Source organism: Neovison vison, chromosome 11, assembly GCF_020171115.1.
Source record: "Neovison vison isolate M4711 chromosome 11, ASM_NN_V1, whole genome shotgun sequence".
In the NCBI taxonomy this organism is placed as follows: domain Eukaryota; kingdom Metazoa; phylum Chordata; class Mammalia; order Carnivora; family Mustelidae; genus Neogale; species Neogale vison.
Window position 1 is genome coordinate 36,812,548 of NC_058101.1, and position 23,044 is coordinate 36,835,591.

The 23,044-nt window shown below is 46.9% G+C and overlaps 1 protein-coding gene across 3 annotated transcripts in view; it reads right to left on the reverse strand.

Moving 5' to 3' along the window:
• The window catches only part of TBC1D1 (TBC1 domain family member 1), a 219,884-nt gene that overhangs the window by 33,127 nt on the left and 163,713 nt on the right, over positions 1-23,044 (reverse strand). For all 3 annotated transcript variants that reach the window (XM_044224711.1, XM_044224712.1, XM_044224713.1), the window contains 3 exons: positions 13,794-13,979; positions 7,189-7,350; positions 1,396-1,554 (listed from right to left, as the gene is read on the reverse strand). In XM_044224711.1, the coding sequence (XP_044080646.1) occupies positions 1,396-1,554; positions 7,189-7,350; positions 13,794-13,979 (507 nt within the window). The remainder of the gene's footprint in view (positions 1-1,395; positions 1,555-7,188; positions 7,351-13,793; positions 13,980-23,044) is intronic.

Genomic DNA, 23,044 nt, shown 5'->3' on the forward strand with positions numbered 1-23,044 from the left:
AGGGCTGGAGGCACACTGGGAGATCGGCCCCAGTCCAGCCCACGGGGGCTGCTTCCCTCGGCAGGGAAGGGCAATGACAAAGCGCTGCCGGGTCACTGAGGACGGTGGCTAGGGGGCTGCGGGGAAGAGCGTGGGCTCCGCGGGCACCAGACTCGGCACACAGGCTATGGGATTCCCAGTACGTTACCCAACCTCAGTGCTGTTCCATTTTCTCAGCAGGGACCGAACAGTACTACCGGATCGCGTTGGTAAGACTAGAGAAGGGAGTTCAAGTAACTCTACACAACATTTGGCCCCGAGTAAAGCTACGCATCCGCCTTAACTAGTACCGATAGTCGTCACAGAAAGGACTGTGGGCAGCACCGTGGTGGAACAGCACGGGTGGGACAGAAAGGCTCGGCAGAGAGACCGAATCCAGTCTGACGGTGGCGGAAGAGGCGAGAGGGTCAGCGGCAGTTTCTCGGAAAGAACGTCTGAGTTTGGACCCAAAGACGACCGTGTGTGCAGTTTTCCCTTTGATTTGCTGTGTAGCTAGACGGGTAGGACTCCACGCGGTCCCGTCCAGCCCACCTCCAGCTCTCGGGCAACAGCCTCCTTCCCTCCAGGCAGCTGGGCTGCAGGGACCTCGGAGAGCCAGGCCGCTGAGGGCCCCCGAGCACAGACAGTAACTCTGGGGAGTCCTTGGCGGCAGGAGCCGGGACGGCCATTCCGGAAGCAGGACCACATGCTCGGAAAGCCGCAGGCCCAAGCTCCTGCCGCCTGGGCCCGCAGGTTCCTGGGAGCAGCCACATCTCCACCGTGGCTCACGGCCACGGACAGGTCCTGGGCTGCTCCATACACCCTAGTGATCGATATGCTGACCCCGCAAGTCCTTCACTGGGGCACCTGCAGGTTCAGCCAATACACTGGCTCTGCCATAGGGTTGTTATCACTGTTCAGGAGACAAGGTTGCCACCCTGTTCCCAAAATAAAATGGCCCAAAACCCACTTACCAACTGCTTTCTACAACTGTGCTAGTAAGTCCTACTGTGATTAGTAAAGACTAGGGAGAGGCTCCTGTAACTTGGCCAAGCATCAGTTCGGACTCTTGTGTTCCAGCACGTTCCTTCGGTGGACTATACAACCTCCTACTGATCTCGGAATTACTGAGCTGAACCACGGCCACGACCAGAGCCTTCGAGCACAGCGGAGTTAACAAGCTGCCCAGACAAGAGAGGGATTTTTATCTACTTGAAGGCATCTGTGATTACTCCAGGGCTTTTCCAATTCAAAGACTCAGTGGTAAATTCGGATTGCTAAACCGAAAGACAGATCACTAAATAACTCAGACAGCCTCTTCCCGTTTGCCAAGTGAGTGAAGCTTTCGCTTCCACGTCACAACGACTGCAGACTTACCGAGGTCGATAAGGATCGCGTGCTGTTGGGAGGTGAGCCGTTTTAAGAGTTCTTTGTATGGCATGTCCTTTGGCTGCTGTTTACTGGGAAACGGGTGTTGAAGACGGTATTGCTCTGCTAGGAACTTCCAGATTTCCCCCCGGAGATGACGTGGCACACCTACGGGGAGGAGGGGTGGCAGAAAATGTGTTTCATGCTCAGAGAACAAACTAATAATGAGTTAAATTTCATTCCATTGACCCGGCCTCTTGTTCCATATGGAGTGACAGCACTGAAATGGAAAGGAAGCAACCAGAAGTCTGTCCTGTCTACTACTCCCCTTCATCCCTCCGTCCTTCCCCCGTCATCCCCCTACTTCCCCGGCCTCTCACTTTCCTTTCAGCTCTCAAATGCGTACGATGTTCGGACAGAGCCAGACTCAGCAAGGCATGAACTGGCGAATGGCACGAGCCCCTATCTGGTGCCAGTTAGTAACAGTCTAAGGAAAGACGTCGGGCACATGAAGTCACAGTGCACAATGTCTCGTACAAGGGACGTGAGCTGAGTGAGGGGGTTCGGAAGAAGGAGAGCAAGAGGTCATGGAATCCTTCACTTGTGCCAAGATGTCAGAGCGTGGGAGGGAAGAGAGAAGATGAGTTGCAGGAAGAAACTAGAAATGTTTCCGAGCCTCGGGCATGGCACGCACGTGTGGAGGAAGCAGGCGGCCATCAGGCTGGAAGGGTTTTATTAAGAGGCGAGATTAAGGGTAAGCAACCTGCACCTTATTTGGCAGCTCTCAGGAACTACGGAATGTTTCTGAGCTGGGGAGGGAGAGGCCTAATTGGGGAATACTGCTTAGACCCCGTGTGCCAGGTGGGTGGAGACAGGGAGGAGAGGCTGGACACCATCCACATAAATGTGCCTCTGGGAACATTCAACCGGGACCTGAAAACAAGAGATTTCCAAGAGCCGCTACTCCTTGTTTTAAATACACTGATTTGAATACTCCAAGTGATTCAAAGTGGCATCTGAAGTGTCATATGAAAAGTTCTCTTAAAGCCAATGATGTTATTTAAGGCAAACTTCAGCAGCAAAAGTGATGGCTTTGATTCAAAACTTTTTGGTTGACCATTCTGCTGTTGTTACGAGGCCCAAATGCAGACATGGGGAGAGAAGGGAGCCCGCAGAGTAAGACACCAAATCTTTCTCATCTCCCATAGGAGCTCTCTTGAGAGAAAAGGAAGCTCTGATTTAGGGACTGAGCTTTCCTCCCATTCAGGAAAAACTGTGACTGTTTTGTACACTTCCTGCTACTTAGGGTGCCTGCCCAGGAAGACCGCTTCCCTGGCTTTCCACTGGCCACGCTTGAGAGAAGTCTCAGCAGCGGGTGACATTCACTGTGAGGTCACCGGGCACTGCCAGCATTCTAAGCACTCTGTCACCCCCTCGACCTGCTGAGGGAAACAGGGCAATGATCCTCATGGTAAAGACAAGGAAACTGAGGCCAACAAGCACAGATCCCTCACCGGAGATCAGCCAGCCGCTGGTTGGGAGCAGAGCCGAGAAAGGAACTGCTGTTTCCCTCTTCATGTCTTCCCTGTCACAACAGTCAGACAAGCTGCTACTGGAAAAATGTATCTTGTGTTCCTGCCTGGCAGTTAGTGATAAAATCATCATGTGTGGCTCTGAACCAGAGAACAACCAAGGCCATTTATTATTACCAGATCAATAAGAACTATTTAGAATACTCAGCTATCTCTTAGCAATTCTCTAGGTGGGGCAGCTGGGTGGTTCAGGCGGTGAGGCATCTGAATCTTGATCTCAGCTCAGGTTTTGATCTCGAGGTTGTGAGTTCAAGCTCTGCACTGGGCTCCACACTGGGTGTGGAGCCTACTTAAACAAATAAATAACACTTAAGGTACAGTAAGTAATTTGTTTTTTCCCTTACACATACCAGATGTAAAAAAATAAAAAAGATGAGCCTGTGGGAGAAACCCAGGGCCACGCTCCCCGTGTAGTGGGTTGAACGGCAGCCCCCCCAAAGCGTATGTCCACATCCTAACCCCCAGAACAAGGGAACGTGATTTGGAAAAAGAGTTTTTAGAGATTATAATGAAGGCCTTGAACTGAGATCATCATGCTGGTTCTGGAGCAGCCGAGAGGAACCGGCAGTGTGTCCAGGAGGCAGAGACGGAAGTGATGCAGCCCCAGGTCACTGACCCCCTCCACGAGCAGCCAGGAGCAGCCCTGCAGACACCTCCCCTCTAGACTTCCAGCCTCCAAGAGTGGGAGAGGAAACACTTCTGTTGTTTGAGCCACCCGTTTTGTAATCATTTGTTACGGCAGCAACAGGAAACTAATACACCCTGAGGTCTGCCTTTTTATGTTATTCCATTCCTTCTTTCCCTGTCTCTGCTCAGAGGAGTACCTTACGCTGCAAGTGTACATGCACACGCATGTGCAAGCCCTCAACATTTCAAACTTATTAGAAGTAAATGTGGCTTGAAAAACAGTCAGCGTGTTAAGTGATTTATAGTGGGGCTTTTCACAAAGTACTTTTTTCAGACTGGGAAATTTTCCCAAGGTATGAGATGACCAATTTCCCCTTATTACTAAATCATTCCCATTATCTTATCAGACCTTTATCTTTTGGAGGAGAAGATACTGCTTGTGTCATCGGACAATACCACATATTCTGGTATTGAAGAGAGCTTAGGTTTTGTGATTTAAAAACAAAGAGTCATGCGAATTGGAGCCAGTGCCTTTGCTGAGAAAGACCTGGCACCCCCTTCCCCAGGCTCAGTTTACCTCTACTGATAACCCAGTCTTACTCTGGGGTTGTAGGCAGGGTTCTGCGTGGATAGGACCCCACTCTCCCCCAAATGTGAATACCTTTTTATTTTTACTGATTTTAAAAGTAATTTGTGCTCACCACTTTTTTTTAAAAAGCCCTTCTAAAAATGCAAAAGATACAAAGAAAGTGAAAAACCACTCAGAACCAGAGTGAACATATAATTGACCACGCGAAGCAGGAAGCTCTTGAAAGCAAAGCGAGAAAGGCATTAATTTTATGGAAATCCTGCCTATTACTTGGATATCTGCAAATGTGTCATGCGTGGCTGCCTACATACGCACGTGGACACAGAAATATACGGCCGCATGTGAGACCACGCTCTGCTTCTCTTGGACACCTTCCGCATCAGTAATTATAAACTCACTGCACCATTTTCAAGGACTATGGCATAGGATGGGCACCTGGTTGGGGTTTGGGGTTCTGTTTTGGTTTCTGACTCTCCAATGCCACAATAAGCATTCTTCCTACTGCAGTGCATTTCTGAGTGACTAATTTCTAGACTAGGTTTCTAGACGTAGTGTTGCTGGATCAAAGGTAAGGAGTGTTTGCCTTGGGCCCTTATTGCCAATTGCTCAGGTGGCCTTTTTGCAATCTCCTTCCTAAAAAGTACGCTCTGATTGGTAAAGTTCTACTTTGCTATCTTTAGTGAAATCATTTAAACTCAAACTAAGCTTTGAGTTATTAAAAGCTCCACAGAATTATTCTTCCTTCTCCCAGGGTGACACCTTAATCCTGCTGCGTTGATCCAGTTCTAACTGGGAAAGCTCAGAACTCCCTTTCTCCGTGTCGGGATCCTTAGGTCATTAGGAGGAAGGGCCTCATCACCCACACAGGACTGTCTTCTAAAGGCTCCGCGATAACCTGGCCTCTACCTAAAAGGCCAAAGGGGTGGTTCTGATTTAATCTCCTTTTTTAGTCTGAGCTACAAGATGGACCGTGGGCATTTGTTCGGAGTCATTATGTCTTATGTATTGAAACCAGCTAAAGAACTGACAGAGCCCTTCGTCCACTTAGAAACACAGAGTTCCTGCCTCAGAAGGCAATATGGCCATGTCCGCGGATCCAGAGGGAATTCCAGGTTTGGCTCACCTCTGCATACAAACTACACGATCACCTAACCCAAACCTCACTACACAGGCTCCAGATGCCCTAAGTGCTTCCGTCAGGTCCCCCTTGTAAAACGCATAATGGAAACCACCATATCCAGATGCCGGGCTTCTGAGCAACTCCAACATTTGGAATGGCTGTTACAGACCCATGCGATACCTTTAGTGGAAGCAGAGCCACCTAGGGACCATCATGCCGTCAACAGTGGAAAGGGAAAGAATAGACTCATTTCCTTCTCAGCTTTTTCCTTTTTCCAGACAGCAATCTGGAGCCTTTTGGTGCAGTGCGAAGCCTCCAGCAACCACTAAGGGCACAAAGAATGTGAGAACTGGAAGAGAGCTGTGAGACCCTCAGTATGGTCTATGCCTCTCATTCTAGCAGCCAGGAGGCCTGTGCCCAAAAAGGCAAGGACACCTGCTGAAGGTCACACAGGGAGCCACTGGCCAGCTTGGAGCCTGACTATTCACCACCCACCACATTTCTGATCTCTGAGAAGAGCGCTGTCGAGGCAAGTTCAACCACAGGTAGGACCGTGTGGCGGTGAGAGCTCCAGCAGACGGTTGTGTGTGCAGCTCCGTGGCCCTAGGCCCATTACAACTGAGCAATGCTTCCTTATCCATAGGAAGGGGAAAGTCATAACAAGTAATAATCTTATTACTAAAATGGATGCTATGAAATTCAGATAAAGGTCAAATAATGCCTGTAGGAGGCTACAGAAAACTGCTTTGCCCCACTGTCTTAGAGATGAATTACACTTGTGTAACTTCTTCCACTGAGCTGCTATTAAAGTCAGAAGAAAACTATAAGCTTCATACATATTTATAAAGCTTGGTCTGAATTCTTGGCTATTCATAACTGCATTGACCAGAACTCAGTGATCACTAGATCAGACTCCAAAAGTCTCTGATCCTGCCAGCAGATGCTAATATACATTTACTTAAAAGAAACAGTTGAACACTAATCTTCAAGGTTAAGATGTAAAACTGAGCTACTCAAACTCACTGTGATGAAGGACCAGTTTCTGTTTTCTTTTGAAGTGTTCCAATCTACCACTGATACTTTTATAAAATATACTAAAAGCGAATTTATAGAAAAAATGAAACAAGAAAAAAAAGACTGACACAACAAAAGTCCACCTTTTTTTTTTTCTTTTAAGGATTTACCCTTATCAAATTGCTGGAAAAGTTTCTAAATGCTTCGTCTCAGTTCTATGCTTAGGCGTTGTGTGTGGACTGGTGCACAGTCCAACACAGTCCGCACTGAATAACAGCAAATACTGCCCACCCGCCTGGCCTCCCAGGACAGCAGGCATGTGCAGTGGGCTTCCAGGGATCAGCTTATCTACTGCTCAAAGCAATCACTGTCAACACCCACATTCACACATGGGGAAAGTGGGGCTCAGGGAAAGCAAACCATATGCCTAAGATCACACGGCAGATCAGTAGGGCTGGGATCTAGACCTGGGACTACCTGTCTGAAGTCCACACAAAATGCTGTGTTCTCTCTCCCGAGAGTGTTCAGAGAGAAGCCTGCGCAATCGGTTTTCGCTTTACCATTTAACTCAGAGTATGTCATCATTACCCAGGTTGTAGGCAACTAAGCCCTGTTTTCCTATTTTCTTCCTGTTATCTGGGCTTCTGGGCATTTTAATTCATTAAAAGGAATCCTAAAGGTGATATAACTTACATCAGTTAAGATATCTGGAAACAGATTAGGGAAAGATATGGTAACTAGGAGAGAAATGGCCACCAAAATTGGACTTGAACATTTTTTTTTTTTTTTTTTATTCCATACTTCTCCCCAATCATCAGGGCGAGGTAAGGACGGCTGGACAGATTGCCCACAAAGCTTACCTTGCCCAACAGCCGAATGCATTTTCTCCATGTCAAACTTAATTTTTGATCTTCCTGGAGTGCTAAGCATCTTTTCCCACACTGTGGTTACTTCTTTAAGACAAGGAGTGATTTCCTCATAATCCAGCTTTAGGCGCTTGTTCAGCAGGTCATTTTCAGAGGCTAGAAGAGATCATTTAAGAACACACGTTAGAGAGAAGGCCATGGCTGCCTACTCACATGTCACTGCTGAGATGCTGAGCGGTTACAGCGAGTTAGTTTACTTCTTATTTTCCTTAACTTGGAAAACACTAAATGCACATAGGAGGTACCCTTGATCTCTCTTGCCCCTTCATTGGCTCTACTCCCGAAATATGCCCCCTACCTGTCCAGTTCTAGCAATCTCCACAGCTGCCCTATTAAACCACAAATACCTCAAGGACAGGAGCTGTGTGTGAAAATCCCTTGTGTCTGGCATAATTAGAGACCAACAAAATTTATTCATCTGAGCCAGGAGAGACATATCACCCCCCCCCCAACCCCGCCAAGGAAAGTTCCTCCTTGTTTAGAGCCAAATCTCCTTAGGTAGCTTCTACTTAGTCACATTTCTGCTTCCTGCAGCTCAACAGAAGAAATCTGCCCTTTTCATAGGACATCACCCCAAATATACGAAGGTAATCATTATTTCCCACCAACCTTATTCAGCCTAAACCACATTAAGGGTTGTACCTAAATTACCAAAATGGGGAGTGGGGAGGGGAGGGGAATCAATACAGGAAAAGTTTAACTTGACAATTCTCAGGATTAGATTGGAAAACTTCACTGCCATCTGAAACCACTCTATCCTATTTCAACACAGGGGTAATGTTGTGGACCCCAAATCCACTCCGTCTCATGTCTAGGATCCTGACTACAAGTTTATTAGGAGAGCAGATAGGAGGCATAGCTAAGTATAAGCCAATACCTAGGCTTCTGCAGAACTGATCAACTACTGCCTTTTACAATATAATAAGCAAAGACTAAGTCCTCAGTACTCTATATTTAGCAATATTTTATCCTAATGACTCTCAGGCAGGGTTCTGGGTGAGAAAACTGAGGCACGGAGGCTGCGTAGCACCTCCACGGTCCTCAGCAGGAGGGGGAGGGGCCTGGGGCCCTGCCCTTCCCTTCTCCACTGCCCCACAGGGCTTGCTGTTACTATACAGTTTTTCTGGGATGAGACATGTATCTATCAGAGGCCTTAAATGTTCGACAGAATCCAACGGAGGTTTCTGGGCCTAGAGTTTTCCGAGTGAAAGATTTTCAACACGACTGTGATCTCTTTAACAGATATAGGGCCATTCAGATCTTTTTCTTCTCATTTCAGTTTTGGCAAATTACATATTTCATGAAGTTTGTGCATTCCGTCTAAGCTGTTAAGTTTCCTGGCATAAAGTCATTCTTAGTCCTAGAGACACTGACAAGTCAATGCAAACATCTCATGCATCTGCCCCCCACCCCAATCCCCCTGAAAGTATGTGTACCCTCCCCCACCCCAGCCCCACATTATTTAGGAGAGGAGGCTGAGCAGGCTCCGAGTCTGCCCAGGGCCACAGAAGTAACAGCTGCTGGAGGCAGGACCTATCTGAAGACCCCTGGGTACCCCACTTCTGAACCCCAGTGCCTATTATTTTTAAGATGGGAATTTTGCTACCGTACTGAGTTGCTCTGATGAGGATTAAAGGAGATGAGATAGACTAAACACCCACAAAATGTCTACTAATCAGGAAGTGCTCACAAATTATCAAAAATGTAAAGGTAAATAAGGAAAAGCATAAAGCATTGCTTTGCAAATTTAGTGCTAGAACACGAAATAAAATATTTTCTTTTTCCACATTAGAAATTGAGCAAAGGCTGGCTCCATTAATCTGGTTAATATTCCCCTAAGGGTAAAACCTTATTCCTCGGATGCGCGGATTATGTACTTAACTGACCCAATTACTGCCTTCAAGTACAAATGCATCAAAAGATGTGCTGAAAAGTACTGCAGAGCTCCCTCGTCCAGCCTCTCATTTCACGGACACAGACACTGAAGTTCGAAGCGAGCACAGGGCTTGCTTAAAGTTATTCACCAGCTGGTGGGGTGTCAAGTGATTCTGGGCCCAGGGCTGCCTCACCTGTGGGTTTTCATCTACTACTTTAATCTTTTCCTTACTTTGAATAATACTTTTTTTTTAAGGTCCCACTAAACAACCCTTGGGACAAATCGGGTTCAGGACCAGCTTTGCTGGGGACAGTGACTGCAGGTAGCACTGGACTCTCGGAGCCAATGGACATTTCTCCGGCTGTGAGCCTGTCGGGCTGCATGGAAGAGCCCAGCAAGCAACGTGCGGAGCCCGCTCCGAGGTCAACAGAGCCATACTATCCAGCTGGAAGATTCGGTTGAAAAGGCTTAATCCACGTATTTCACTGTTGGCCCGAGCACCATCCTGCTGTTTGAGTATCCCAATGCTGCTGCCGAAGATCTGAAGCCTCCAAAATGTCTTATCAAGGAAGCCAGTTGGTGAATGCTTGTAACAAACGTCAAGGCTCCCAGCCAAGGCCTTTAGATACAAGACCAAGCTCTTTAAAATATTAAATAAGAGTCTACAAATCCATGATTTTGCATTTCTGGGGCAAAAGCAACCAGGACTACATGAGATCAAACGGAACTTTGCAAAAGAGTCTTCAAAACATGTATCACCATTTGCCATGGATGTAGGAGTTGAATATGGACTTCGGACTAATAATCTTCAGGTCTGATTTATGCCCATTACATAAGGGTGGACTGTAGCTGCGCACCCCCAATCCTGCACCATTAACACTGCCTTCACAGATAAAATGTTCTTCCAACTGCAACCATCTCTTAAAGACTTAGTAAGGAAAGGCTAAGAGGCTCGATGCATCAGTGGTTAAATGACCTCCAAACCTGAAGAGATTTTGGAAAAATCAGATTCAATCTTTATTTTTTTTTTATAGCCAACATATTGCACTTGCTCAACCAGGAAAAAAAAACAAAAAACAAAAAAACCTTTAAAACATACCTTCAGTTACAATTCATTTAAATTCAAAATTCAATGTGTTATCATGCCATTATGCAGAAACAGTGTCTTTAATATGAGCTTTAATATGAAGCAGGAAATTCTGAATTCATGAAGTCAATTCCATGAGCAATCGTGTACTGTCTCCAGACCGTGGCTGTATTGAAGCACACCCTGTCCTGCATGAGGCTGCCCGTGTCTTCATGTATAACAGGGGGAGAATGGTGTTGCAGAAGGGCACAGCTGAGACTGCTGGCCCGAAGGCAGGCAATGCCTTTTAGTCCCAGCACCACGAAAAGTCAGCTGTTTTCTCAAGGGAAATCAGAATTCAGCTTCCAACTGCCTACAATGTAGTGAAGTGGCTTTAGATCATGTGATTTGGTTCTTTCTCAGATGCAATGGATCTGGAATAGTAACAAATACTTAATCCACATATTCAAAAGCCAGGAAATAGGCTTAGCCATAGAAGAACCCCAGCATACTCTTCTTCTCATCTCTTTCCCAAACAGCAAGCAATTCAGCTTTAACATCTGATCAATTTCAACCACCCTCAGCTACCACTTAACTTTCCCTTAAAAAGCAACTAGAAGTGGCACCTGGGTGGTGCAGCCGGTTAAAAGGGTGACTCCTGGCTTCCGCACAGTTTGAGATCCCAGGGTGGTGGACTGAGCCCCTCCGTGCTCAGGGCAGAGCTTCCTTGAGATTCTTTCTCCCTCTCCCTGCCCCTCCTACTTGTGCGTGTGTGCCCTCTCTCTAAAAGAAATAAATAAATCTGGCGCCTGGGTGGCTCAGTCAGTTAAGCGTCTGCCTTTGGCTCAGGTCATGATCCCAGGGTCCTAGGATGGAGCCCCGCATCTGGCTCCCTGCTCAGCCGGGAGCCTGTTTCCCCTTCTCCCTCAGCTACACTCCCCACCCCCAGAGTTCAAGCTCTCTCTCTCTCTCTCTCAAATAAATAAAATAAAATATTTTAAAATATAAATAAATAAATAAATCCTTAAAAAAATTAAAAAACAGCTTAAAAAACCAACGCAATAGAATGACTGTCTCTAATACACAGTATACTCCTGGTTGGTTCTGGTCAAATCTCGCTTCTGTATTGATTTAAAGATTTATTTATTTAAGACTTTATCTGTGTGTGAGAGAGAGAGGGAGAGCGCACACACGCAGGTGAGCATGGGGAAGGGGGGCAGAGAGAGATAGAAAGAGAGAGTTCCAAGCCGACTCCACGCCACGTGTGGAGCCAGACTCAGGCTCGACCCCACAACCCCACAACCCCAAGATCAACGATCTGAGCCAAAACCAAGAGTCAAATGCTCACCTGACTGAGCCACCAGGTGCCCCTTGTTTCTGTATTTAATGTGAAAGTTCTGCCGGCATCCCACCCCAACAAAGCTTACCAAATATTTTTTAGGCAAGTCGTGGTCAGGCTTTTATTGATGACTAAGCTCTTGGCAATACAGGTACTGTACCGCCCTGAAACCATGCTTTCTAAATTACATTAAAGAAGCTTATTATGCTTTCACCACAAAGGTAAACATATGTTGAACTTTACAGAGCTGGGAAGAGAAATTAACTCAAACGGCAAGAACGAAAGACCGGCCAGGCCTGGCCACTGCCGGATGAAATGAGGGTGTAAGGTGCCGGCACGGGCTCGTGCATGCCATGCCACACCTGGCAAGGTGTTCCAGGTAACTTGACGAAACTTTGCCGTTCCTTCTTGTCTGTCTAGCCTTCCTCCACACAGCTCTACGTGGCACACTGGTCTTGTCACGTCAGTGGCAGTCACGACGTCTCCCGACATCCCAGGAGGCCAGCTAGCACCATTCCCATCTTACAGCTATGGCCTGATTTTCCACAGCTGTCATTTTCAAGAAGACCTGTAGTCAGGGTAAGTATTAGGATTTACGACCTACGTGATGAACAAAACCTCCTCTCCGCTTTTCAACAAAAATCCTAACCAACACACACACGAATACGAGGGCCGTGCTCCAGAGAGGTCACTTAGCTCGTGGCACACTCTATGATGTCATCACAGTCAAATCTCTTCTTGACATTGGCTGTTATGTAATTTTTAAAGATTGATTTAGACATCCGCTTTTAGAATAGGCTTCAAGAACACACCAGAAAATGGCAGGAAAACAGAGCTGGGAGAAAACCACATTCAGTGCGTTAAAATCCCCTCGCTGCGGCACCCCTTCCACTGCATCGTCCGGGGACAACCTGTCTGCCTCAAACCCTGGGCGCGAAGAGCCCACACTATCCGTGTCCATCAGAAGCCCATTCCAGCTACCAAGCTACTTTCTTATCGGAAGGTCTTATTAAGGGCACCCAGGTGGCTCAGTTGGTTAAATGTCTGCCTTCGGCTCAGGTCATGGTCCCAGAGTCCTGGGATCAAGTCCCATATCGGGCTCTCTGCCCAGGGGGGCGTCTGCTTCTCCCTCTCCCGCTCTCCTTGCTTGTGCTCTCCTGCTCTCTATCAAATAAATAAAATTTTTAAAAAACAAACAAAAGAAACCAAAAAGGTCTTATTACTTTGTATCTGACTTCTTGTTTTTGGTCAAAGAAGACACACTTTTTGGACTATGAACCTTATTCATCAGGCGTGGTGTCTTAATAACCTTCCTCTATAGAGATCTCAAGACAAAAGATGAAGATCTGCAGTCAAGAAGTAAGTTCAAGGATATGTACTCTCGACTTGCACAACTGGCCTGGGCCAGAGCAGCAGGACTCGATTGCCTCCTTCTGAATGAGAATACCCGACTTCCTGTTCAAATGCCCATTATTTCCTATGCAGCCAGCACGCTATACTCCAAGACCCATGTTCTTTCCATTAGACTGCCCACTTGGCTTCTAAGCTGCTATGAAAATAATGTTTTTTGGTTCGAGCAACAGTAAAGAAACAGGAAGTGAACAAAATCTTAACTTGCAAAGTTCATGTCTTATTTTGATACTGATACAACCCCTGGCAAGAACTTGGCTGGTCCGAGTCTCAGTTTCCTCTTCAGGCTAATACCTGCCTTCTGCAGCTGTCAGTAGCATTAAACGTGTCTGTCTATATAAAACCTTGGTTATCAGTTCAGGCAGAACTCAGCTAACGATAAAGCTTAGTCCTCTTCAGATCCCCAGCAACCCACTAGAAATGCACATAGAGTGAGGTTAGTACTTAAATGACTTGTATAGGATTAGTTCGTACCTACCAGCCAAGCACAGACCATGGCTGAGGGCAAAGTAGGGAGAGAAAGAAAGAGAAAACGAAACAAAAAACACTCTTCATAGGGTTGAAGCTTACATTTGAAGTTTGTCTCCTGGAAGTTCTAGATGTTATGCTCAAAATGACCATATAGGAATAATTTAACATAGTTGGTGAGATTATCATGAACTCTTCAGAAAGTAAAGAGCATTAACTCAACTTTGAAAAACTATATTTCATATATATACATATGGAGGTATGCATGCTAGAATATTCTGTTTTTCTTTTTAAAGACAGCATACTTAGGTCGGATGTGATTCATCTCAGGGCCAGGATAAACAATCTGGCCTGATCATTCCAAAAAATGGTAAACCAACCTTGCAGCTTCTGGTTTTCCTTCTCCATTCTGAGAAGCAGTATCTGCTGTAAAATAGCCTTTTGCCATAACTCTCGAAGCTCTCGAGAGGTCCTTTTCTTTTCCTCTGGGACGGGGCAGAATGGTCCATCTTCGCAAACTGGTTCTAAAGGAGATCGTGGTGGAAGCTCTCCCAGTTCAGAATAATCTGGGGATGGAAAAGGACATTTCAGAATGGTCATATTTTTTTTTCCCAATATAAATTTAAGCACAGCATCAAATCAGAAAATTTCTGTTATTATGAAGTGGTATCACCAGATTCAAAATTTAGGTTTTAATATGCACTGAAATAAGTTAGGTCTGAGCCACAACCACCAAATTAGACAGCAAACAGAAAGTGAAAGTTGGAGGACCTGAGATAATGTTCAAAGATACCTACTTTTAAAGGTGTAAAATTCCTATTTTTTTTTCTGAATTAATGTACTATGATGATAGCAAACATTCACCGAGTGCTCACTCTGTACCAGATTGTTCTGAAGGCTTTATGGATACTAGCTTATTTAACACTCAACTACCCTAAGGTGTAGCTACCATGACTACTCAGTTTTAAAGAAAAAAGCAAACCGAAGCACATTTGACACCTGCCAAATATCACACAGCTCAAAGTGCAGAACCAGGATCGGGGACCCAAGCTGGCTGGCTTCCCTGCTCATTCTTAAGCACCATGTTCTAAGGCTAGGTATTCTGGAAGAAGATTAACACGTATTTAATAGCCAAGAATGGCCAATAATAACAGTGACCACTAGTGGGTCCTGTACCAAGTGCTGGGCACCATGCCAGCTGTTTTATACAGAGAGACTCATTTAATCCTGATGACAGCTCCAGAAGGCAGGGATTCGCCTGAAGAGAAAACTGAGGCTCAGAGAAGCAGAGGAAGCTGCCCAGGTTCAGACAGTGAATAAGCACGTGTGCCGGGATCCCAAAATATGTCTGCCTGACTTGGAAGTTCATGCTTTCGGCTCAATAGGCCTATAATTCAAATGTTTCCTATGTCATCAAGTTTCAAATTTCTATTTATTGGCTGAAATCTTTTTGCATTTCATGAATTTGTAACTTTCTCAAGTGCAGACCCCATGTGGCTGGGACACAGGGCTGTTCCAACTCACAAGTACCTTACAGACAAGCAGAAAGAACAACCCACCTGCTTACTCTGAAACTAGCTAAAAGAGCGGAGGTTTTTATGTGGAACACAACTCAGCCATCAGGAAGGATGAATGCCTACCATTTGCACTGACGTGGATGGAACTGGAGGGGACTATGCAGAGTGAAATAAGTCAAGAAGAGAAAGACAATTATCACATGGTTTCACTCGTGTGGAACATAAGGGAACATAAGGAACAGAGGACCCCAGGGGAAGGGAGGGAAAACTGAATGGGAAGAAATCAGACAGGGAGACAAACCATGAGACTCTGGACTCCGGGAAACAGACTGAGGGTTATAGAGGGGAAGGGGGTGGGGGGATGGGGGAACCGGGTGATGGGCATTAAGGAGGGCACGTGTGGTGGTGACCACTGGGTGTTATACACGACTAATGAATCGTTGAACATAACCTCAAAAACTAACGATGTGTTGGCTAATTGAACATAATAAAAAAAGGTTCTATATGAGTGGGCTCCATCTGAGGCCATGTATTCTTGGAAACGTCCCTCTAAATTGAACCTATACAGAATCCGGTCCTAAACATTGTGTGGAAAGCCGTTCACAGACAACCCGGATCTCACAACCTCCCAGATCACAACATACGCTCTCTTCCAGGGCACAGTTCCAACAAAGTCCCACACTACAATTAATTTCCAAAGAAGTTTCAGCATTGACTGCTCATTATCTAAAGGTGGGTTTGATTTCCTGTTACAAAATCTCTGAAACCAACACAAGCCACAAAACGTTTCATTTCCTAAAGTGACTTGTCCATCTTAACTCTATTAAAGTTACTGGATGAAAAAAACTGATCTCTGATAAGCATTAAGAATGCTTTGTCATCTCTAACCATTTAAATGCTTATCACATTTCTACCTACATCTATTTCATTATGATCCTTTAAATGAATCAACAAATAAAAATTCTTCTTTTGGAGGTAGTTTATGCATGTTATAGGAGAACCCTCATGTGTAATGGTCAGTATAGAAGCAGGAATCCCAACTGTCTGTATTGGATGATCTCAATCTTAAAATTATTATGAGAAGCGGGGCCATTCAGTGACCAAAAGGTCAGACTCTGGAGCCAGGCTGTCTAGATTTTAATTAAGACTCTGCATTTTTTGACTTTGTGACCTTCAGCAAGTTGCTTAACCCCTTTATGCCTCAGTTTCCCAATCTGCCAAGCAGGAACAACAGCACCTCCCTCACAGAAGTGTTACAAGGATTGGGGCACCTGGCTGGCTCAGGAGGTTCAGCGTCAACTCTTATTTTAAGCTCAGGTCATGATCTCGGGGTCAAGAGATCTGTGCTCCGTGTGGAGTTTGCCTCTCTCTGGTCCCCTGCTCACATTCTCTCTCTCTCTCTCTCTAAAATAAATAAAACCATTTTTTTTTTTAAAGAAGCGTTACAGGGATTGAGTTAATACATATCCTAGAAACTAACTGAAACAGGGTCAAACACACAGGAAGAGCACAGTGAATACTAGCTTCTTATCGTTTGCTATTACATAGCCCTTAATAGCAAAGAAAAAAATAATGGAAGGAAGCACATCAAAATTTAGCCACTTCGTGGTAAGCTCTAAAAAGACAAGACAGGCCACTTGTCAGGGAGGGTCTGTCTGGCACCCAGCAGGTGCTGAGCGGACAGCGCCGAAGGAGAGACACAGATGGGTGCTAGGTTTGCATGTGCTGGCTGCTCTTCCTTGTACTTTCCAAATTCGTGACAATAAATGTAATTTTTAGAACCAACTGAAGAAAGGTAATGCAAATCTGTTCCCGATTTGAATCAAAGATTGCAAAATGTTCTGCAAAACACTTAGAAACAAATGAATCCCCCCTTGTGCACTTAGCATGAGTTGGTCCCAACAAAGCCGAAGTGGATCCTTTTTCCAGGAGGCGTTTCAGTCCGTATTCTTCTTCAGTCTTACTCTGCAGCCTGGAGGCTTCCCTCTTGGCTGCTGAAGCTCTGCAGGACACTGCGGTGGCGATTCAAGCTCTGTTTCACCTCATTGGAAGGAGTCACACTCCCACTGGGTGGCAAGGGTCTCGTTTCCCAAAAGTGATGGCAGGGAGACGGTATTGCATGGGCCGGTGCCATGGGGGCAGCCGTGAGCAGCGCCGCACTTTCACAGGCACACAGGAAGACAGCCAGGGACCCGTCCCATGACAGCAGGAGGCACAGTGTAGACATTTCCCTCACCCTCAAACCCTGCTCATCAGTCAAGGGCTCCTGTCACCTAGCCTCCTGCCCCCAGCCTCACCCCTGCTCTTCACCACTGCCCTACTCCTCTGCTGCATCTGGAAAATTCCTACGACATTACTTTCAAATCCTACAACGTAATGAACAGAGTAGGGGAGACCCAGGCCGGGCCGATGGGACAGATCTGGGGGTTGAGGCTTCTTGGTCCCTGGATCCACTGCTCTCTGCTGGTTGGCCTGCTGACGAAAGCCAGAGTCTAAGGAAGCACAAGATCCACAAGGGTACAGGCATTGTTTGGCGACGGTGATATGCGCTGTCTCCCTAAAGTTGTTGCCTGAATGTTCTTGGCTTCGGCCTCCTTTTTACTGTTGATCACATCTCTGTTTCGAAACACTCACTCCGAGTCCTTGACACCAAAAAGCTTATCTGATTCTCACGACCACTTCATGAAACAGGTGACCCTGCCATCCTCATTTTACAGCCCAAATAATTAAGGAGCAGTGAGGTTTTGTAACCTGGTCAAGGTCAGAGCCATCACGTGTAGACATGCAAGCATCATGCAGGGATCTTGCTACAACCCAGATTTTGATTGAGGTCGTCTTTGGAGGGGGCCCTGGGAGTCTGCATTTCTAGCCAGCTCCCTGGTGAGGCTGCCACTGCTGGTTCTCAGAGCACATTCGGGGGGCTCTGCACCGCAGCTCCCCTCTTCATTCACTCATGTGGTGCTCTGTGCCCCAGAGCGTGTCAGCTCCTTTCCTTTCCCTGCCGCCACGGAGCACAGGGCAGGCGCTGTCGGAGTCGGCTGCCTGAGTCGAGGCATTCACATGTGGCCAGAGCTTGTCCTGACCTTAGCCGGGGTGCCAAGGCCACGCACAGAACATGAAGAAAGAGTGCGAGTACTACCACGGATTTCACCTCTCAGTATACGAAATAAAAGCTAGTCCACTGTAAAGGTCACCAAATAACCCTAACAGTTGACAGCAGTGTTTTCTCAACTTCTCAGCACTACCGACATTTTGGGCTGGCTTATTCTTTGACATGGGGACGGTTTTGTGCATTTTAGAGCATTTAGCAGGATCCCTGAGCACTACCCACCAGAGGACAGTAGCATCCGCCCACCCCAGTAGTGAGCACCCAAAATGCACTGACATTGCTAAGCATCTAAGGGAGAAGGGAGAGGACACAATCACCCAGAAGAACCCCATGCAGAATAAAAAAACCCATCGCCATTCCTCTCCTAAACCCCAGGAAGGGGTAAAAATATATCCCCTTCACCCAAGTTCATTTTAGGTGCTATCAATTACCCATGTTCCAGTTTGTAACTAACAACTTTTAAGTATATCATCCTTTGTTCCTATTAAGCGTAGCCTAGGTACAAAGTAGTTTAGTAACTTATAAAAAAGCCTGATAGTTCAATATCGGTTTGTTCTAGATCTGACCTGACTAAATGAACCCGAGTGGACTGTCTTCTGATCAATGCAAAATGACCCAGGCTTGGGCTGAGGGCATAGCTTTCTACCAGTCCTCTTTCATGGGCACACGCTTGGGGGTACAGAGTGCTTGGGGTATAGTCTTGTGAGACGTATACTCAACACGCGTGGAGATGAGGGGAGTGGCCGGGTGAGGATAATATGAAGATGTTGGTCAACGGTCCGCTGAGACCCTTATTCTAATAATAAATATGTGCATTATTTTAACTTGGATCGCTCTGGAGCCATTTACACCTGTAGTTACCGAATCCCTTATATGTACCTGGCATGTGACGTGCTAGGTGGTCTAAGAGAGGCTCCTTTGACGTTTCTAACATTCTTCAGAACAACACTGGGGATCTGGCTTCCTTCCCCGACTTACACGTTGCTGAGAAGCTGCTGGACAGAGGCTGACAGGGAAGAGCACAGTAGGGGACGGGCTAGGCACCCTCCACCCCCTGGCCAGCTTGGCGGTCCCTCTTTGTACACCTCTATAAGCACGTCCTCCTTTGGGGGTTCCCATCCCTCAGTGCAAAGTGTGAGAAACGATACTCACCTCTGACTGCCCCAACTGTGGAGCCCGCAGGCACTGACAGACAGACAGACAGACGTCTACATCTGCTGGGTCCCGAAACCAAAGGGCCGCAATGACACGCTAGCCTGGGATTAGACTGTCCTATTCGGACATGCCCTGTGACAGGATGGAGCACGCAGGGATCACTGAGCCTTGCAGAAATAAGAGGCTTCAGAGGGTTCTGAGAACTTTAAGCCCAGGCTTTAAACCAGGCAACTGCCTCTCCCGAAATCCTTGCTGTGACATTCCCAACGGGGAGGGAAGTATGACCTAGGCTGGTGTGTCAATGCTTTAACGGCTAAACTGTTCTCCTGAAACTGTGCTGCTCCATCCTGCCCTCCCCGTCTCTGCACACAGGTGTGCGGGAAGCTCAGGAATCCGCATCCTCGGTGTGAGCACGGCTGACGCTGTGACCAGGCGCAGGCAAAGGAACACGGTGCACACAGCCTCCCAGCTGTCCCGCGCGGACCCACAGTGTGGAATACGGGCCACTGGCTGGTACTGTCACAAGACACTGCTAGCACGTTTGAACTGTTCTCGTCCTTGTCGAGACAGGACAGTAAGCCACACTCTAAATGCCCTGTAACAAAGGGGAGCTCCAGGAGGAACGTGAAGGCCCCGCTTCTCCCAACATTCTGGGCTTTTCTGTTATCCCATAGCAGAGCATTTTAGAACTCTCTCCATCTCAAAAATCCTCATCTCTTGTGCCAAAAGAGAAAGAAATGCTTAAGATTTCAGTTTATTCTGAAACCTCTGTTTTAGCAGCATGACTAGATCTGGAAATGAGAATTAAAACTGAACAATAAGCCTCTGGAGAAAAGTTAATAATAACAGGGATTAACATCTACAGCATCTGTTGTTACCAAAAGCTGAAGACAATTTCTTTAAAAACCAGAGTAAAATAACGGTGCAGACACAGGAAAGGAACAGGCAGTCCTCCGTGAACGCTGTCAGGCTGTTTACAAAGCACGAACAACTTTACCTCTCCTACAACAGGAGGTTGGTGTGGGAGAGCAGGGACTTCTGTGTCCCCTGGTCAGCCCCATGCCAGGGAAACAGCAGACACACACGGAACAGTCACTGAACAAAAGGATTCATTTACCCAAGACTGCCCTACACCCTGCTGTGTCTTCTTTGGAAAATAACAACAGTAATAATAATAATAATAGAACTTCCTTACTTTCTACAGTTGCATTATAGAATGGTCCTGCCACAGGGAGACAGGATTTCTTCTTTTGTTATTTTTTCTTTAAAGATTTTATTTATTTATTTGACAGACAGAGATCACAAGTAGGCAGAGAGGGAGGCAGAGAGGATTTCTTCTTTTAAAAATAGTATTTTGCGGGGCGCATGGGTGGCTCAGTGGGTTGAGCCTCTGCCTTCGGCTCGGGTCATGATCCCAGGGTCCTGGGATCCAGCCCTGCATCGCATCGGGAATCTCTGCTCAGCGGGGAGCCTGCTTCCTCCTCTCTCTCTGCCTCCCTCTCTGCCTACTTGTGATCTCTGTCTGTCAAATAAATAAAACCTTAAAATAAATAAATAAATAAAAATAGTATTTTGTAAAAAGAAATATTTTTGAGTTTTTACCACATGCCTGCTAGAAATCCAAATATGACTAGGACACAATCCCTCAAGTTTCAAAAGGGTGATTAGGAGACATGTGTGGTTGCTAGGAAGTACAAAGAAAATGTTCTAGAAAATTAGCAAAGAAAATGAATCTCTCCTGTCGGGTCAAGAGCGTGAGCCCTGGGGTCACACGTCCGGGGTCAAATCCCAGCTCCACCGCTCGCCCAGCCGCTCAAACACAACCATGTGGTCTGACACTTGACACTCATTGCCTCACTGCCGACTCCTCTGTGGAATCGTGTGTGTGGTTAAGTAGTAAATGTGTGAAAAACACAAGCCGGGCACAAAGCAAGTGTCCAATCAAACGGCAACTACCATCCTCCTTATCACCGTCATCAGGTTTCTGGAAGTGGTGGTGGTTCTCGAAGGACAGGGAAAAGTCACACAGGTGGAAATGACGGGAGCCGTTTCAAGTAAATGGGACTACACAAAGGTGGCCAGGTGACTGTCAGCTACTCATCCAGTGACCCGTTTCAGCTAATGAGCAGGTGTATGTGTGTATGTGAAAATAAGACAAGAATGGTTAAGCCCAGATTATGGAAAACATTGAATGATTAATTTATGTATTAGTGGGTAAGGAAATGGGAATCATGAGAGATTTTAGCTTTTTACGGTTTTTAAGGAAAATGTGTTCCATTTGTGTGTTCTTTAGCCCTGGAAAGAGACTGTGGCTGTCAGGGAATGTATAGCTTAGCAGAACAGACAAATGAAGGGCTAGTACAAGACCACGTGAGAAAGCCCTGGGCCGGGGGTGGGGAGTGGGGGCAACCTGTGAAGACAGAAGAGGAAGCCTAACTCTGTCTGAGATGGCGTGCAAGGGGAGGAGAGGGGAAGTGCTGGGAGCTGGCACACACATTTTATTAAAAAGTAGCAGCCATCTATGTAGAAACTAGAAACAAGAGCAAGGGTCTTACAGGTCTCCATCCCTACACCCTTCCAAGTTAGCTGTTTGGGGGTCGGGGGGGGAGTCTCCAAGGCTCTATGAAGCCAAAAGCCCGAGCCCCCCTGCTCGGGGGTTCTGAGGACGGCTCCAAGGAGCAGCAGCGAAGGTAGCATGCGCTGGGAAGTCCAGCCCAGACGGCCAGGCAGAGGCACCAGGACTGCAGGCAAGGTGGACAGGGGATGCTCCTGGGGACCCTGGTCAGCCCGCCGTGTCCCCAGCTGCCCCCTTCTGGGCTGATCTCTGAGAGCAGAGCAGCACCCAGAGCTTAGTTTCCTGGAGGTGGGGAGCTGGCGGCTATGGACGTTAAGGCCTACATAAAGCTTGAAAAGAACCAAGAAAATGCTGTAGATGAATTTTTATATTTAATGCAGGAGATAAAATCACCCTTTGAAAGGAGTAGCATTTGTTTTTGCATCTGCAAGGGGAATGATACTGTAACTTTTCAACAGGGCTGAAGGTCAGAGCTCTTGTTTCTTGATTAAAGTCAATACAACCATGAAGAGGAACATCTATTCAGTCTGTCAGATTATAAAGCGCTGAGCTCGGTCACAGTTTGCTCTGTTACCACATACACAACACTGGACCTCAAACCATGGTCCTTGGGATCTTGTGGGACACCTCATGGTGGAAAAGCACCACAAGCAGCTCCAAAGCCCCCTAGTCAGTGCCAGCAGGATGTGTGTGTGTGTGTGTGTGTGAGAGAGAGAGAGAGAGAGGGAGAGAGAGAGAGAGAGGGGAGGTGTCCGGGGATGTCCCGCCAGCAGCCGTTCAGTGCCCACTGCCGCAGGCACTCCTTGCTCATGCTCCTTCCTTCTTTGGGACTTGCGGGGGAAACGGTCGGCATTCACAGGAGCACAGGGACCCAGGGCTAAAAGGGCACCAGAAGATGACGTAGGTCAACCCCCCTCCTTCCTCAGAGGGGGAAACTGGGGCTCAGAGAGGTCCAAACTCACATTTTTTGGACCCCTGACTATCTATGTACACGCCAGGCCATGTGGTTTCCAAGACCCCGCTGATTCCATGCTCACAGCCACCCGATAAGCAAGGACTGTTTCTATTCCCTAACGGCACAGCCTGAAATACGGAACTCGCACTCAGGCGCCGGGTGCTTGAATTGATGGGAGGGAGTCCGAGCTGCCACTCCCCACCCAGGAGAGAAGCCTCCTGACTCTCCGTGCCTCAGTTCCCTCATCCGTAAATCCCAGACAATAACTGCCTCTGCCTCCCAGAGCTTTGTTGCGAGACCAAACGAAAAATCCTTATGAA